The sequence below is a fragment of the Crocodylus siamensis genome, chromosome 1 (genome assembly GCF_052110815.1).
Source record: "Crocodylus siamensis isolate JL-2025a chromosome 1, ASM5211081v1, whole genome shotgun sequence".
In the NCBI taxonomy this organism is placed as follows: Eukaryota; Metazoa; Chordata; order Crocodylia; family Crocodylidae; genus Crocodylus; species Crocodylus siamensis.
Window position 1 is genome coordinate 152,872,592 of NC_143395.1, and position 18,685 is coordinate 152,891,276.

The 18,685-nt window shown below is 41.7% G+C and overlaps 1 protein-coding gene across 3 annotated transcripts in view; it reads right to left on the bottom strand.

Moving 5' to 3' along the window:
- Window positions 1-10,592: 10,592 nt before the first annotated feature.
- Window positions 10,593-18,685, bottom strand: part of ZNF318 (zinc finger protein 318) — a 45,857-nt gene continuing 37,764 nt past the window's right edge. For 2 of the 3 annotated variants that reach the window (XM_090045814.1, XM_090045826.1), the window contains exons 9-10: window positions 15,454-15,572; window positions 10,593-14,988 (exon numbers count right to left, since the gene is read on the bottom strand). In XM_090045814.1, the coding sequence (XP_089901940.1) occupies window positions 11,641-14,988; window positions 15,454-15,572 (3,467 nt within the window). In that variant the 3' untranslated portion in view covers window positions 10,593-11,640. The remainder of the gene's footprint in view (window positions 14,989-15,453; window positions 15,573-18,685) is intronic. The other variant, XR_016442097.1, reaches the window with a different exon arrangement.

Genomic DNA, 18,685 nt, shown 5'->3' on the forward strand with positions numbered 1-18,685 from the left:
CTTAGACCAACACAGCTACAACCTATACCAATAATTTTTGATGCAATATATGCAAAACCCAAGTCACTCAGAGTCTTACCCAACTTTTAGGTTTGCTGTCAGTGCTTCCTTATAACTGCTTGCCTCAAAATAAAGAAATGCTTCAACTTTGATGACCCAGTTCTGACTCACTTGGTGTCATAGAATGACCAAAAAAAGTAAATAAGGTGGCTTATTTGCATTTTTTTCAGTGTATGATAGTTCAGCAAATACAATACTTTTGAGCTTCCATACTATAATTTCATATCTATGACCTGGCAACACTGGCACAGGGGAACTTCACTTTAGGCCCTGCCCACTGGGGATAGGGACACTGCTCTGCACTGCCCGACATGAACTCTGCCCTGAAGGACTGAGAGCCAAAAACAATAGTGTTGGGGGGCAACTAGAATCCCCTGTTGTTTGATGAGGGCTTGTAGAAAGAGGCTAGGGGAGGCTGCTGCTGTCCCCAGTGGGAAGGCAGCTCTTCCCTGGGGCCAAAGTTGAGCAAGTCAATTGATGGCCCAGTGCCAGTCTTCTCGGAGGTGCTTCTCTGGCTCACACACTGGTGCCCCACTTCTTGTTCACACCTGCAGGGGAATAGAGAGGCTTCAAGCATTGAGGGTGGGAGGTGAAGAACTGGGGCAACTCAGGTATGGGAACAGCAGGTAGTGCAGCTGGACAAGCCTCTAAAAGTACAGCAAACCAGATGGGGTAGTCTCTACATGGAAGAGAAAGCAAATGCTGGTCTGGTGTCAGCTGCAGGAAAGCCCAAGGCAGAACACTTGAACCTCCCTGGACAGTCTATGGTTGACCTCATTTTAAACACCAGCTGGAACAGGAAATGGTGGAGCAAGCAGCCAGCCACAAACTGAATTGTGTTAAGTGTGGTTTAAACTGGGACTAGGGATTCTCATCCCATTACCTAAAGTAGCTTTTGTGAACCTCTTTGTTCCTATGGGTTCTTTGCTTGTTAGCTTCTCACAGCACTGCCCCTCTCCCCATCCTCTTCCTCTTCCACCTGTCATATTCAGATCACTCACCCCATTTTATACCTTGCTCTGCTGTCCTTGCACAGCATCTTATGAAATGAGCTTCAGTTCACAAAAGCTTGGGCTCTACATACATCTTTAGTTAGTCTGAAAGGTACGCATCTACCCCACGATTCTTATATCAGGGCTCATAGCAGGGGGGCAACCTCTTTTGGCGTAAGCCACAAATTAGCTCCACCCCGTCCCTGGATGCCACTCCAATCCCCTATCCCTGCCTGATCTGTTGCTCTGCTTTTGGCTCCCTACCCCGTTCTCCTTGCCTGATCAGCTCCCAGCCATATCTGCCACTGTGCTCCCTGCCACCTGCTACATATGGAAGCTGCTTATGCCATTTGTGACACTCATGCTGCAGGCAGGTCACCCTCTATATATTATCCAGCTGCTGCTGCCGTCTATATATTATCCAGCTGCTGCTGCTGCTGCTATGGCTATGCAGACAAAGCGGTGTCAGCAATGCCTCCTAGTGGAAAAACAGCATATGCCAGCAGGAGTTTTTCTGAACACACTTTCACTTTCCCAGACAGGTGATAAAAGCTACCTCCTGTGTGTCCACACCAGTTTTTGCTGGCATAACTACATCAGCCGGAGGGTGTGATCTTTTCACAGCAGTAGACAACCTAATAGTCAAACCAAATAACCACACCCAAGTATAACCCTAATGTTCAGTTCACCTGTGTGTTTGGTCACGGAGGGTTTGGCTAATGCAAAGGAACCAGTATTAGCAAACTGGTAGCCTCCCTGTTGCTTGATGTGGTAACAGAAAATCTGTGAGAACAGAGTAGACCTTGCTTTTTGAATCCTGCAGTGATAAGATTGTAGAGGGGTGGGGGGAGGCATATTTGGGCATCTTACCTCAAAGCTCCCTCGTTACTGCTGTTCAGTTGTATGATAACTAGGGGATAAGAATGCAGTTTCTGTTGTGAGAGAAAGGATGCAGTAGTGCAGATACTATTTCCAGCCTCTTCTTTGAGCCTGTATTATTAGTTTTAGGATTCACTCTTCAAAACTGTAAGTCTGTTTGGGGCTTTACAGCTCTTTGTCCCAAATGCCTACATTCTTAAAATCATGCCAGTCGTTACTTTACAACAGTATTCCTCCTGTTCATACAGCAGGGGCTCAGACTGTCAACTTGCATGGGAACGGGCAGAGAGCAGTAACTCATCCAAGTAAGCCGCATAGTCCTCACTTATCTCTGAACAGAGACTAGCAACACATGTCATAGGTGTCATGAAAAAGGCTATCTACAAATGGGGAAGGTTTTCAGTCACTGTGCACCTGGGCTGGGGGCAATGGGTTACAGAATAGCTGATGGATTTTTCAAGTATTAGAATTAGTTCCTATCTAATGGACCATGCTCAAAGCCCCAAAGTCCAGCCCTCCTCCCCACCCCTTCCTTCTACAGCCAACTGCTCCAGATTTAAAAACTGACACTTCTTACTGAGAACACTAATGAGCTCCTGTTGGCTAAAACAAAGGGATGGGGTTGGGGAGTTCTTTCTTAGGGAGTGAGCCATAAAGCTGCAGGCTATCTCACGGCCTTTCTAGGATTTTTTTTTTTTTAATCCTACCATTATGACTAGCACTTCACTGTCAGCTATGGCAGCTCATCATAATTTCAGGTCCTCTAGCTTTTGTCCCCCAAGGGTTTTATGCTTTTTTTTTTTTTCCCCCCTAAGCCTAGATTTTACTAACAGCTCTGTCCGTGACACACTCTATGACAGCGGGCAAATGCTTATTGCCATCTCAAAATTTCCCAGCTACCCAATGGAGATGAAGACAACAACCTCTGTAAGAAGTCTGGAAGTTTACAACGTGTGAGCAAAATATAACTACATTGATTTTAAGGTTATTGTATTGGGATGTTTTCATGTCATTTTTTTTATGCAAAGACTTTCCCAGACTGGGAATCCCAGTCCTGTTCGATCTGACTATTCCCTCCCCACTCCAAGTTTCTCTCTCTTCCCGTGCGTCTGTGTCTCTCATGTTTGTCTACAGAATTGAGCTGCTTTCTCACATTCCGTCACTGCCTCCCTCTTCTGTCCCCACCAAGTTCACTACCTTTCGATTATCCCAACCTCAGTATTATCTTGGATTCTTCCATCTTTCTGTTCTTCACCACCGTATCCAAGCAAACCCTGCCTACTCTGGAACAAGAAGTAGCAGACTTTTGAGCAATCTCAGTCCCTCAAATCCTTTACTCACTTTTTTGCAACTCCTCTCCACCACTCTCACCAATGATCTTTTCCCATTCTCTTCACCATTTCTTTTGCCTGTATTAATAGTTAATATATCAATATTGTTTACCTTCACAGACTTAAGCTTTAGCTGTTCCTGGGTATACCAGGGACTGGTTTATAAAGTGATTTCACATTCCAAGCACTGTGATACACTGTAGCACTGGGACAGGACTGTCTCTCCTTCTCTATAGTATTAAATGTTTCAGAAATTGAGAGCTCTTAACTGCTATAGTAATAATCCAGGCAGTTCAATGACAGTTTAGCCAGAACATGGCTCAGAGAAGATGCATCAAATTTTTAAATGTGTTTAAGTGAAAGTCGATGAGATTTAAACTCCAAATGGTCTGTCACTTTTGCAAATGGGATTTAGGCTTCTACCTCACCTAAGCCAAATACCTAACAGATTACTTGAACTGAGCAAGACAGGACTGCGTCCACCTTCCAAACACTGTTAACCTTATTCTGGCGGCACATGAAGAAAAGCTAAGCAATCGCAGTGCTACCCCACAGGATTCTCACCAGGGGACATCTGAAGAGAATGAATCAAAAGCAGGGATGTCAAACTCAAGCTGTAGCAGGCCAAGTTCCAAGTTTAAGTAGGGTCAATAGGAGAGAACACACACAGCTTCTGTAGACCAAGCACACTTAGGGTTTGGATCTTCTCCACACATCAGGATCACTTTATTCCAGTCTCACAAGCTCCTGTGTGCTATCCTACTTACTGCCATTTCAGGGACTCCCAGCAACTCCTTCTGTCCTTCCTTCAGGGCAAGAGCCATGTTCCCAATTTTCCCCACATTAGGAGCTCTGGGTGCCCCTGCTTCCTCAGACTGAGCATCCCATTCCCTCTTCTCCCCAATAACAGTATATCCCATTTCCCTGCTTCACCAGTGCCAAGTGTTCTGTATGCCCCATTCCCCTAGCATTATTCAGCACCATCTCCCTCATGACAGTCTTAGATATTACTGCCTGTTATCTCCACTTCCCCATCTCCAGGTATCTCGGGGCCCTTGCTTTATTACCCACCCACCCAGTTCTCTCAACTCTGGGCCCCTGCTCCCTTTGTTAAACAGCATTCCTTATCTAAGCCCTTATCCCCCTCCCAAGCATTGCAATACCCTAGCACCTTTATTATCCGTGCAAGCACCTTGTGAGATACCCCAGTATTGTTATCTTCATGTTACTAATGAGGAGCTCATGTACCGAGACAGACTTGGCCAGGTCACACAGGAAGTCGGTGACAGAGCTGAAAATTGAACCCAGGGTTCCTCCCTGCCCCAATTCCTAACCCGTGGTCTGTCCTTCCTCTCTATTCCCCTGAAAGTCACAACCTTGCCCCAATTTCTCTTCCTCTACCAGACTCTTCTGCCAAGTTTCTGCTCCTGCCATTACCATAGCCCCATCCTTCCATGGCTGTTCCCCACAGCTTTGATCCATCTCCCTTCCCATATATGGTCTGCTCTCCCCACTCCCTTACCCCCACAAGGGCTATGCTTCCTCTTGTCCATTTGCCCTACTCCAGTACCTGCTGCTTTCTCCACATTCTTGTCCTTCCCCGCCCCCACACTCCTTTCCTCCTTCCCCATGCAGCAACTGTACTCTCCGTTAAAAGCCATCTCTAACATACTGCATAGACAAGTGATTTTAGCTGTTCCTTCTTACAACAGGATGAGATCATCCCACATTACCATTTATACAGTATAAGGCTGGCCTCCTGGTTTTATTTTCTGGGATAAATCAACAGCTGTGATAAATCCACAAAAAATAGGTCTTCTCCCTGGATTTGCCTCTGTTCTTTTGTGTGCCTGCCAGCTGTTGATCAAATGTTCTAATAATACCTTTTCGTGGTGAAAAACAGCATCAACCTCCCTTAAAGGCAAGTGAATCATCTTAAGCCAAAAGACCTAACTTGGGCACTGTGAGTATACAGAAAAGGAGGCTCACAAAATAATTTAAGTGGAGGTGTCTTGAGTTTCAAGCTGGCTGGAAAATTTCAGGTAAATCTATAGACAATAAAACGCCTCCCCATTACCATCATGGTACATGCGTCTCTACAAGGCAGCTTTTGCTTTTTCCTCCCCCTAAAACTGTTTTCCGGGCTTCATTAAGTATTGAAACGTTTAAACCCTTCACTGAAAATAACGTTCAATAAAACAGCACACAGGCTCCAGAATAATTTCACAGTAACCATTTAATGTTTCAGTTTAAAGTAATACCGTTTAGTAAAGGAAGAGGTGCATCCACATATATACATAGCCTTCTAGGATGCTGAAAAAGGGACATACATATAGCTCCATGGAGAAGACATCTAACAATAAAGAATATAGAAGAAATAGCCTTGATGCTGATTAGTGTTCTCAGTGTTAACAGCAAAACTTTAAATCAACAAAGACTTTACAGCCCAATGTGCCCTCACCCAAAAGAGAAAAGAAAGGGTTAAGAACACTTTACCCAGGCATGCAAAACTATACTCACCTTTTTAGAGTAGGATTCCAACAGTCACACAGCTTCAAGGAACATCTCCATTGGTCCTGTGAAAATTAACCAAAAAACTAGGAAGGGGAACAGGCCTGTCACAGAACTATTGGGTGGCCATCCCACACAGCCTATTAGATCTATTCAAAACTCTCTGGGGCCCTCTTTGCTTTGCTTTTCCTACCAAAGTGCCTGATATACAATTCTTGAGGCTCTCTGGAGAAGTCAGGAAAACGCAGGCCAGAAAGACTATAGCTACAGGAGAACAGAATAACCCAAAACACAATCCTGGATTGTGCTTATAAGGCAACAGGAGGCTGGGTGATACTTAGGACAAGTGGCTTCAAGAAGAACAAAAACTCTAGCCTTGTTTTGACATGATCTGGGGCACTCAAAACACAGGACAGGATTCTGTCCTGGTGGCTAAGAGGACCTGAAATGGAAATCAGTAGTCAAAGGAGCTATATGGGTCCTTTTGTACCAACAGACATCATAATACTTCTATACAAGGACTACCATATTGCAACAGACCTAGGGTTTTCCTATTCCTGTACCCTGTTTCCAAGAGGCCAATGCTAGTTGCTACAGAAGAAAGCATAAAATCTCCATATAAAGCACCAAACACCGTGGCAGAAAGTTGTATTGGTTGGTTATACTCATGTCTAAGAATACTTAAATCATTTAATATACTGTTTTTAAATTCAGTGCCCACTAATTTTTGTATTACAAGGAATAGCAATAATTCCTGATAGATGCTATTTTGCCAGTACAAAATAGCTTTTTTCCTTACCTATTTTCCTTACCTATTTTCTGATTCTTCAATTTAAGCAGCACAAACTAGTCTCAATTGCTCAATTCTTCTCCCCAAGGAGTCCCTCACCCTCCGATTGATTTTGTTGCCTTTCAAATTTTGCTTTTTCCTATTTGATATGAGACCAGAAATTAACCTAAATACCAAGATAAGAATTCCCAATACCTCCTATTTATTTAGCAGCTGTTATTGAATATTCCATATTTTTCAGATGACCCTCTTGCATTTCTGCATTGGTGAGTATTCTGTTTAGGTCCCTTTCTCTTTTGGAAATGCTTGGCCCTGTAGCTTAAAAAAAGTGGACATCAATATAGCATTGCATAAATGGCAAGACTAGTACCTACCTCATGCCATTCTCCTTTGCCCTTCCTCTCCCCCTCCAAAAAAAGTGCATGAATTAAAAAAAAGTTAAGTGTTATGTGCTGAATATACTGACTACACACCTTTGCTAATCAGCAATTTATGTATTCATTCATTCAACTCCAAATCCATCAGTGCATGAGAAAGATTTTTTTAAACATGTTCTGAGCTATGTTAGTTTAGTGTGGAATTTCATAGGCTGCCCAGTTGTATAGCTTTGTTATCTACTTGTAAAGTCCCTCAATGGCCAGACTTGACTAACTTAAGTCATATTTTTCTCATCAGCAAATTTTATAAGGTCTCAAATTCACTCTTAACTGATAAAACAGAGACCTGCCACTTCTCTGTGAGGACTTCATCAATCTCTTTCCATGCTAAAAAACAAGGGACATACTGTTCAACTAAACCCTTTTGTAATCTTCCCCAAAACCCTGTATGTTACTTACTGCTATCAGTTTTCATCCTTAACACACAAACATGTTTGGGAGAAATTAAACAGTCTATGTTTATTTTGGGGGGTAAGATTAACCCTTACAACTAGTTATACTGAAACGCACCCCCCTCTCTTCCCCTCCCTATCTCTCTTGTGTCAAGAAAAGAATATGCAAAAATCAGGGATTGGTAACGTATGGCCCACAGAGCCATTAGATTGGACCTGTGGATGTAGAGCTTGGGCAGCATTTGGTGTCAGGAAGAAGTGATAGCAATGCATGCTTTCCCTGTTTCATGGTAATGGCCTGGTCTTAGTCCCTGCCTTCCCCTGACCTGAACAAGGTCATTGTGGTTCACAACCTGAGTTCTTTTCAACCAAAAAAATTCTCTATTATTTTTCTGTAGTCAAAAACAAAGTGAAAACTAAGAGCTTGCATTTTCTGAGAGGTGCCTTGAGTCTAAAAAGTTTGAGAACCTTTGGGCTAAATCTACAGGGAGTCAGATATGAAAGCTGACTCTTCCCACATACATTCACAGACTTTTAGATATCTGATACCAATGCCTGAGGCTGTAATGTAGCAATGCCTAGACTGCTTGGTATGAACAAAAGGAAAGCTTGCCACTTTACGGCGTTTCCCTCACTGCACTATTTTACAGAAATTTAACCCAAGTTCTGCAGCAACATTCCTTCATTTCAACCACACTCCAGTAAGGCACACTGACGTTTGCAGCATCAGGTAGCATGAGGTAAATATTTGTCATTCAAACATTGCTCTTCAAAGTGAGGAAATGGTTTTGCCTGACTTGGAGCCCCTGTGTATTCAGTAAGGCTTTTATTATTCCCTTTTCCTTTGCAGCTGAATAGAACCAACAACTGTTCTAAGACAGGACTGTCCAACTTCTAGGCAGCCAGGAGATGCATAATAATGCATGGGCCATAATAATAGAGGCTGCATATTGCGAGGGCCATAGGCCCCATAGTTTGCATGCTAGGTGCACAGGCACCCCTCCCACTCCACTGCCCCCTATGCCTCACCTTCAGCTCCCCACCAACTACCTCCCCTAGCAGCACAAGCTATGCTGAATTGCCCCCAGGAACATGAAGTTGACACTGGGGGAGTCCTGATAATGCAGCAGCTGCTCCAGCCACAGCAAAAGCAGCAGCAATGACTGGGTGGGAACGGCATTTTATTTCCTCAAAGGCTGCCAGTAGGACAGCACTGTTTTAAGATGAGAGAGAAAGGCAACTCCCTACCTGTCCTGAAATTGTGAGACAAATCAAGTCAGAATGGACAGGCAATGCAAACAAACACAAACAAAGCTCTTCCCATAATTCACCCCTCCTCCTCAGGATCTGGAATAAAGAATCCAAGACTCAGATTTAGGACTTCCAAGTCAAGGCACTATGCTAGTGTTATGCTCAAAGAGAGGACCAGTACAGTAGATAAACTGTTTAATGCATTTCTCTGTAAACTATAGCTAAAGACAAAATAAAATGTGTACTGTTTCATGAAAGGGACCTGTACACAGTTCTCCCATCATCATGCTCTCACTGTGTTCTTTAGCAGCCGTTACTGTTCCAGGTCTGCCCATCTCAACAGCAATTTCAGGTCCCCTCCATTCTAAGCCAGAGCACATGCTGCTATTCCAAACCCTCAGAACCTGAACAAGGATTGTCATTCGTTACAACACATTTCCTAGGGACTACCATAAGAAAATAGATGCAATTTCTCCTATAACAAACCACATTAACCTCCAGAGGTTGGGGAAATGACTGAGTAGTAATAATTCTCAAAATCACAGCTCACAAAATGCTTGCTTTCCACCTAATGCTATATGTCTACTTGTCATTCACAGCCAACTCCTGTCCTTCACTATAAAACACTGAAAATGCAGGATTCAAATTAATTTTCTGTCCAAAAAATGAAGTCTATATTTATTAATTTGTCAAGCAGAGTACTTCCCACGGGGATGGTATGGTGTGCAACAAGGACGTCTGGAGCAAGGCACCGTCCATGAGACCCTTACCTTCAGTGACCCACAAACCGACAGACCTCAAAGTGCCTCTACAGCCCAATGCAGCAGCACTTTAAACCCAAAAGCATGGAAATTCAGCCTCATCCCCTCATGTTCAAAAGTTCCATTAGTAGGCTAAAGCTATATCACCTGAACAGCCCCATCACCATAAACAATTACTCTGAACGCCACCCAAAGCTGGCAAGAAAACAGAGGAGGTTGCAAGTGACACCAGGGAGCAGAGTAACCCCTGAAGAGAATGGAACAAAGAAGAGAGGTTAAAAAGAAGCCAACATCTATTGCCCTCTGCAGTTAATTACTCACAGGATATAAGTATCATTGAGAAAATAATTATTTGTCAAACAAGATCCATAAACAGCTCTGAAAAGGTTGCTTCATGATGTCTGAAGACTACCTGAAGAGTTCCCCCTGTACAAAGACCACTCCAAGCTGTGCGTTAACTTACAAATATCAAAATGTAAAATCTTGTCTTCTCTGGTTTAGTTAGGCAGCCTGGTGGGAGATGTAAAGAAAAAATAATTCACAAAGGACATAACATTTCAACCGAAGAGGAAAGGGTGACGCTTTAACAAAGTTCCTATATTCAAAACAGGAATTGTTTATATACTGTACAGCTATACAACTCTAAATAGTTTCACAAAGAGTTTCCTTCCCCTCTTAACAACTTAATTTTCAGCAACTTGCTTTCTTATGACATCACCATTTGCACTCTCTCCAGGGTCAGGCTAAAGAAAATCAATTTCTAATGCAAGTAATACAATAAACAGATTCTGAGAAACCACTCCAACTCTCTTTATACACCCAGTAAAAAAGGAAAGGGAAAACAAACCAAAAGAAAAACACAAACCCATTTTGTGCCTCTATACAGGTTCACCTTCAAAGATAAAGGGCACTGGGTTGGTCAAGGGGTTAAAAAGGAGAATGATGAAGCAGGCAAGCCTCTGCTATTTTTTGCTAACCCTGAATGAACTCAGGACCTTCTCAAGCCTTCACTAACATCAACTGGAGTCTTTATTGACTTCAACGTGAATTTTACCAGGCCTTTACTCGTTAAGCTCATTGCTCAAGACCTTCATTCTCTCAACTGTTGTATGAGTTTCAATGTCTGCTTCATGATTAAGTCTGTTAAAATGAAGTACTCGTTTACAATTAAAAAAAAATATCTAGAAGTATTTTTGATCACAAGTTTATTTTTAAATGATTTACAAATAAAAATGTTAGATTTATCCAAGCAAACATTAAATGTTTTAAGTCTTTGACACACTGTACAATGAAAACCATCATACTACAGGTTTTAATGGCTCAGGGACCATTCAGGGTGGGTATGCATGTATCTGTGTCACATGGGGCGAGTCCAATTTCTGAGACCAGGGTTCAGATCTTCCGCTTCTTCATGAACTGGGCAGCTGCTAAATGATTTAACACAAATAGTTACTAGATCACAATACAATGAAAGAAAGGCTATTTCAAATCATGTAAGTGACCTCAAAATGTCTGGTCCAGGTGTCAGGCCACAGAGCCTTACCGATTAGTCTTCTTCTCCAAAAGTCAGTCGGACAGATTTTCTTCCCTTGCTTAGTGAGGTGGCATCCATAATACAATACAGCACGAGACATTTGAAGTACAGATGTAATACAACAACATAATTACAAACCACAGGACATGAAACCATTCAAAAGGCAATTCTATTAACAAGTTCTGCATTTCAAACAATAAAAGCAATCAAAATCATGCATTACATTTTAAAGAAATTATCAGTTTTAATTCTTCGGTAAGAGTCTCCATTTCCTTATGTTCTGAACGGGTTTCTTGAGCTTGTCACACAGGCCAGCCTAGTTGAGGAATGCTACTGATAGAAACAGCATGAACTGGAAAGTGTCCCAAAATGATAAAGAATAAAAGCCAAAAAATAAACAACCAAGACACACGCATTGTAGGTGAGCAATTCCACTTTAATGGCGGAGTATAGAAAAGAAATTGGCAAAATTTCACAGGAAAGACATTTTACACAATTCAGTATGTACAGAATAAAGTGTGTGTCTGGTTTTGGTAAAATATGCTTTAGCATTAGTCAATATCTATTGTAGGATGCAAATACATCCAACATATCAAACAGAAACAGAACCAAAAACATATTTATATATACACATATATAAACAAAACTGCAGCCAGGGCTCCTCAAATATTGGGATTAGCTGGGTTCATTTCCAAACTACTGTCAGCAATCTCCATTTTCACCCAAGCCACCCTCCTTTCCAGGTGTGTCTTTGAGCTTAGGAAGAGGAGTTTCAATGCACCCAGCTGCCTGGCTTTCCACACCATCTCCATCACAACTCAACGATGGCATTTCAGTAGCAACAGCTGTGCCATCTTTGCTCTCCTCCACTTGCAGAAGGATCTCAGACATTGGAGGCATTCCCTGAACATCTAGAACAGGCATGCCTATCTCTGTAGTATCACTATTTGATGATCGTGACTCAAGGTGTGGGACACCTGTTTCGGAGATTAGGGTACAAAACTTTTCTTCTTGATCACCAGAAGTTAATGCAACAAAACCAGTGATTTCTGGTTCATCCACTGGCTGTTGAATGCTCAGTTCACCGGTTTTACTGGACTCCAAACCAATGGATGTAATGGTTTTTAACTTTGGAACATCTTCAGTATCTTCACTAAGATCTGTAAGAATACCCAGATGTGCACGTTCCACTTCTATGTCCCCCAAACTGAAATCAATGCTTTCTAATTCCAACTCTGTTTTAAGGGTAGAAGTACCACTAGACTTTACATCTTCTGGCTTTAAGGAATCTCCCTCATTTTCCATATTAAAATTTAATGAGAGAGTTTCAGACTGTTCAAAATTAAATCTTGAATAACTGGTGTTTAAGTCAAAGTCGTTGGCTGATGTGGCTTTTAAGATTTCACAGTTCATTTCAATGCGGGGGACACTGCCCTCTCCAAGGGGTCCCACACTAAAGTCTGTGGCAAGGGCATCATTCAGTGACCCTTGGACCATATCAGATTGAGTAGAAAAGTCTACAATCCTCCTCTTTTCCGAATTTCTCTCTGCAATTAAATCATCTATCTTTTCATCTGATTCAGTTCCTCCTGAAGTGTTATTTTTAACACTAAACAGTTTTAGACTGGCGTTGGCTTCAACAGTATTTGTAATACAGGTGCCAGCTGACTCTGCAACTCCTTGCTTCTGGGACTGGTGGACTGCACAGCTTGAAAGTTCATGCCTGCCCTCTTTTTGTAACACTAATAGGCTATTTGTTATTTCTACATTGGTGAGACTTGTGTCTGATTTCATCTCTGTTGATTCTGAGACAGTGACTTCACTCGAATCATTTATTTCTACTACTGGGGCATCTGGTAGTTTCTGACTACTTGTTGACTGAGAACAATCCAAAATGACCCGTACCTTTTCATTACTAGTTTTGGATAAAACCAATTCATCAGAGCATGTTGTCAATTTTGAAACAGTATTTTGTATTTCTGAAATCTGTGCAACTTTATCAATGATTTCTGACTGAAACCTTTCTGAGTCAGTATTTTCCTGTTTCACCTCTTTTAAGGAAGCATTATTACAACTCTGCTCTCTCATCTTTGCTACTGGAATTTTTTTCTTCCTAACTTTAGCTGATGGCCCTTGCAATTTTGGAATCAATTTACTCTTAGCATATGGCGCATCTGGCCCATCAATTTCTCTATTCGTTTTACTGAAATCATTGCTTAATTTTTCCTCTACTAAACTGTGATCTTCCACATTTTGCATGTCATGGTCTGCAGCAGATGACAGACCCCCAGAGTGTTCCAAACTAACTTCAGAGTGAAACCCTGTTAACTCCAAGTTTTTTATCTCTACATCTTTTTTCAAGGTACCAGATGCATCTGCTTTGTTATCCAGGGTATCGTCTGTCTGTCTGTCTCCAATTTTCTCTTGGACCTCACTTATTTGTGGGTCTTGGGGTACCTGGTTGACCACCTTTTCTACACTTGTTGCACCTAAGTGTCTCATTACCGAAGAGTCCTGACCAGCAGTATCAGTTTTAGTTTCTGATAATTTGGATATCTGAGACTCTATCGGCTTCTTGTTAATTTCTGCCTCATTCTCACAGGATATTGAAGTATCTTCTGCTAGAACTTTAGATTGCAAGGATTCCTCCTCTTTAGGTTTAGCCTGGATATCCAATATAAGAGTAGTCTGGGATTTGTGGTTCACCTCCTCCTGAACACTGTTTGGGATTTCAGCGCTTTTTGTTTTACAAGTCTCCTGGACTTCCACCTTCTCAGGTGCAGAGGTCTTCTCTGCTTGGTGTACCTGACTAGCCTCTGAGTAAGTAACTACATTTTGTGATGTATTAATACTTTGTTTAGGGTTTGATGGCATGTCTAAGTTTCTCTCTGTTTTTGCTAGATTAGAGTTTTCTCCATTTGGAACTAGAGAAGTTGAACTTGCAAGTTTGCCATCAGCTGAATTCTTTCCACCACTACTATAAAAGATACCATAAAGATCTTTAGCATTAGCTGTGGCCAAGCAAGAGTTCCTTTTCTCTATTTTTTTAGCCTGGTCACTAAAAACAGTAGAAAATGGTGGTGGAGGAGGGCGCACTGGCATTGCCAATATGGGCTGTTCACTCTCAGACACACCTGGAGCCACTTCATCTGCTGGGATGAGAGCTGTCTGCTTGGGTGGGGGTGGGGGTGGGGGTGGGGGCGGTATCTCAGAAGCCTGAGAAGACTCATTCTTCTCTGGCACTTTCAAATCCTCCTGTGTCCCTTTCAAAATTACTTCTTCTCCGCCAAATGCTTTTGAGATGATATCTGGAGGCAGCAACAAGTCTGCATTGGTTTCTTTTACCACAGGTAGAGGTTTGATGGTGGCTCCAGAAGATTTTATAGACAAAAAAGTGTTCAAAGGTGCTGGCTTGCTTACTGTCGCAGTTACAGACTTGCGCAGAATCATGGTGGGAACTGGCAGATTGGGTCGAATTTTTGCTTGTGTTGAAGTAGAAGAGACGGGTGTCCAGGGGCTAGTGTGTGGTATCACAGTTTTCCCAGAAAGTTTTATTTCAATGGGCTTCACATGGGGTTTTCCAGACAGAGACTTACCCTCCTCCTTATCTTTGTTTCCTTCAGCATTCTCCTCCTTTGGGACAGCCGAAGCTGCTCCTAGGCTCTTATCCTCTCTCTCATTCTTCTTCCAGCTGAACTTTCCAAAAGAAGACTGAGTTGCAGATTCCTCTTTCTTTTCTTCTTTCTTCTCTTCTTTCTTCTCTTCCTTCTTCAGTTTAAGCTTAATTCCAAGTTTTCGCCCAGCAGGATCTATTCTGCCTGGAGTACTTTTGGTTTCATTAGGCCCTTCTCCCAGCTCTGGAGTGCTCTTTGTTTCCTCTTTCTTTACTGCTTTTGCCTTCTTCTCATCTTTCTCTTCTTTCTGCTTTTCACTCAGTTTTCGTTTCAGCTCATTCTGTCGCCTACGTTCTGTTTCCAGGACTACAGCCAACCCGGCCTGACGGTCTAGGTTTCTCCTCTCTTCATAGAGCGGATTTTCATCCACATATTTCTGTGAAAGAGAAATGGTACAGTGTCAATAGCAATTACGAAATAAAAACTCTACTCTGGAGCAGTTTAGATTTGTTAAAACTTGCCAGTTCGGCACTTTATGGAGAACAGAAAACTACTTCCTACCATGAACCAGGGCTTCATAGACCCAGGATTCTGTAGCTCATTGCTAAGAAAGTACTCAAGTTCTCTCCTATATTTAATCAAACTGTCTGGAAATCAGCCCTAGGATTGAAGCATGACAACTTCAACATCATGCACATGAAAGATGACCCTCTATCATAGCAGGCAACTTTTACTTCTTGCTCTTAGTCTATTTATTTGGCTCAGAACTAAATGGTAAAGCTATTCAAGTGTATAAATTAAGGAGTCAAATATTATTTCTAATAAAAGAGAAGAAAAAGAAAACAGAGAAAGTACAAGCTAAAAAAAGCAATGGCTTACTCCTGGTACACAATGTACAAACCTTATATTTCTCATTGTGAGGATGACTTTTCACATGTTGCTCTGCTGAGATCTGATCTCCAAAAAATTCATGACAGAGCTGGCAATAATATCCAGTGATAGGAATCAGAAACTCAGAGCCTGAAAAGGCCAAAGAAAACAATCAGATAGTACAAGAATATAAGTCAACCTTTAATAAAAGCCAGCCAAAAAAAAAAAAAAGTGTCTCAAGTATGAGGATCAATGAAACCTCTGGCAATTTTCTCTGTTCATGCACTTGTACAAGTGGTGATAATGCTATTTATAATCCTGATAAAAGAATCTTCACTAGCAGTATTCCCTACATTTTTTAAAAACACTTAATAACAAAGAATTATTTTCAGTTCTTTTATTCAATCACACTAGTACTTCTTGGAATATCAACTGGCTTTTTTATTTTCTCACTTACATCAACTACAAATTCCACTTAAAACACTTAGGATTGCAAGATCTTCTTTAGGAAAAAATACTCAAAAATCAACAGCAACAAACATTGGAGAAACAGGCAACTCTGTTAAAAGAGTTCAACTCATTGCATTTTTATGCCCACAAAAAGCAAGCTGCAGTAATCCAACCTACAGCAAAACCTCATTGAGCCATTACTGAAGTTGTATGAAGATTAAAACAAGTTGGTAAGTACATTTACTAACTGCTACCAGGACTGAAGTGCACCATTTTACTCTTCGTACTTTCCTCATGGTTTTCTCAAACCCATTCCATTCATTGCAGCCATCAGGTTATCCACCCTGAATGTGTTTCAGTGACTCTCAGAATCAAAACATCACAGATAAAGCAAAACTACCTAATACAAGCTGAAATACTGCTCAAGTCCACACATACCACACTATCTTTTACAAGCACTTTCCAGCTCCTAGTTCTTCATCTGTAGATCTGAGTGTTTCATGTAAGAAAGTCACCTAACATTTGGAAAAAGCAACTATCAAGGACGTTAAAACCCACCTGTTTTCCTGAGACCTTATTCCATGTGCTCTTCAACATGAATAACTACAGAATAAAACATTTACACCTGTTCTGAATGGCTACCATTAGCTAATAACATATGGCTGCAGCGCTCATTTGATGTACCTCTTAGCCAAACCCTTCAGTGCTCCAGAAATAAAGGCTAATGTTGAAATTGCAAAATACTGCCATAGCAATCACTTTGCAGCAGCTGCTCTGAACAAAGCAGGGGGAATCAAACTAACTCTCCCACAAGACATGCAATGGAACTCAGCAGTGGACTGTTTTGACCAATATATTGAGAACTGGCCTAATCCGATGATAATTTGTGAACAAAACTGTGACAAAATAGATGGAAATGTCATAGCCAAAGTTCTCAACATTCGGCTCAAGAGAAATGTAGAACATATGCTGACTATCCTGAAACCTATTTCCATAGCTTTGAACAAAGTACAGGGAAATCGGTGTTTTATTGCTGATGCTGTTTAAATTTAGAAGAGACTGAGTGAGACCTTGAAATGAGAAATATGCAATGACAGAGTTAAATTACAGGCATTAAAAAAAATAAATGGATCATCAAGCACTATCCCCAGCTCATTTTCTTGCCAATAATCTCAATACTCTGTACCAAGGTCAATCCTAAACTGTTGAAGAAGAGGAGTTGGCTATGGCACAGACATCTAGCAATAATCTCTCCATAATACCAACTTTAATAAATTTCAGGGCTAAAGGTAAACCATTCAAGAAATATATGGTTGCTGGTGAAGTTTTAAAGGAAGTCACACTAGTGAACTGGTGAAAGTCACTTAAGCACCTGGATTCATCAGAGACTACTGAAGTGGTAATCCAGTTTATAACAACACTAGCTTCTTCTGCAGGTATAGAAAAAAATATTTTCTTCCTTTGGACTAATTCATTCTAAATTGGGATATCACTTGGGAACTGAAAAAGCAAGAAAGCTCATCTTTCTTTTCCAATTTATGAATAAACAGGAAGAAGGTGGTAAAGACTGAGTTTTCTGCATACGTTTCTCATGTTGACATGGCTGAAATAATCCATTTAATTTTTGTTAAAAGACACACTTCACATTTATAACTAAAATAGTTTTTAAAAAAATCAAAACTACGTATGCTTGTTTTGTTAAAATAATTATACATGTTTATTGTTATACCTCCTCAGCTCACAGTTGTAGGGAGGCAGTTAGAAAGGCCAAAGCTACCACAGAGCTGAGGATGGCATCCCAAGTTAAGGATAACAAAAAATTGTTTTTCAGATATATAGGAGTAAAAGGAAGGCCCAAGGTAGTATAGGACCACTACTGAATGGGCACAAGAAATCGATGACAGACAGGGGGGACAAGGCTGAACTCCTCAATGAGTTCTTTGCCTCAGTGTTCCTAAACGAGGGGCAAAACAAGTCTCACAATGGGATTGTAGAGAGGCAACAGCAGGGTGCCAGTCTACCAAGCATCGACCCTGAGATGTTGAAAAGTCACTTTGAAGGACCTGAGGCATTTAAGTCGGCAGGCCCGGATGAGGTCCATCCAAGGGTACTGAAGGCATTGGCTGATGTCATTGCACAGCCACTGGCAACAATATTTGAGCACTCGTGGCTCACGGGCCAGGTCCCCGAGGACTGGAAAAGGGCCAATGTGGTCCCTATTTTCAAGAAGGGAAGGAAGGGAGGATCCAGGCAACTATAGGCCAGTCAGTCTCACCTTCATCCTTGGTAAAGTCTTTAAAAAGATTATTAAGGCTCATATTTGTGAGAACCCAGCAGGAAAAATTATGCCAAGAGGAAACCAGCATGGGTTCATAGCAGTTAGATCACACCTGACTAATCTAGTCTCCGTTTATGACCAGGTTACAAAACACCTGGACGCAGGAGTAGGGGTAGATATTGTTTACTTAAACTTCAGGAAGGCCTTTGATACAGTATCCCACCCCATACTGGTGAACAAATTAAGCGGCTGTGACTTGAATGATTATGGAGTCCAGTGGATGGCAAATTGGCTAGAGGGTCATACCCAGAGAGTGGTAGTGGATGGGTTGGTATCGACCTGGAAGAACGCAGGCAGTGGGGTCCCGCAGGGCTCGGTCCTTAGACCTATACTCTTCAATGTCTTCATCAGTGACTTGGACAAGGGAGTGAAGTGTACTCTGTCCAAGTTTGCGAATGGTACAAAACTGTGGGAGAAGTGGATACACTAGAGGGCAGGGAACAACTACAGGCAGACCTGGACAGGTTGGACAAAT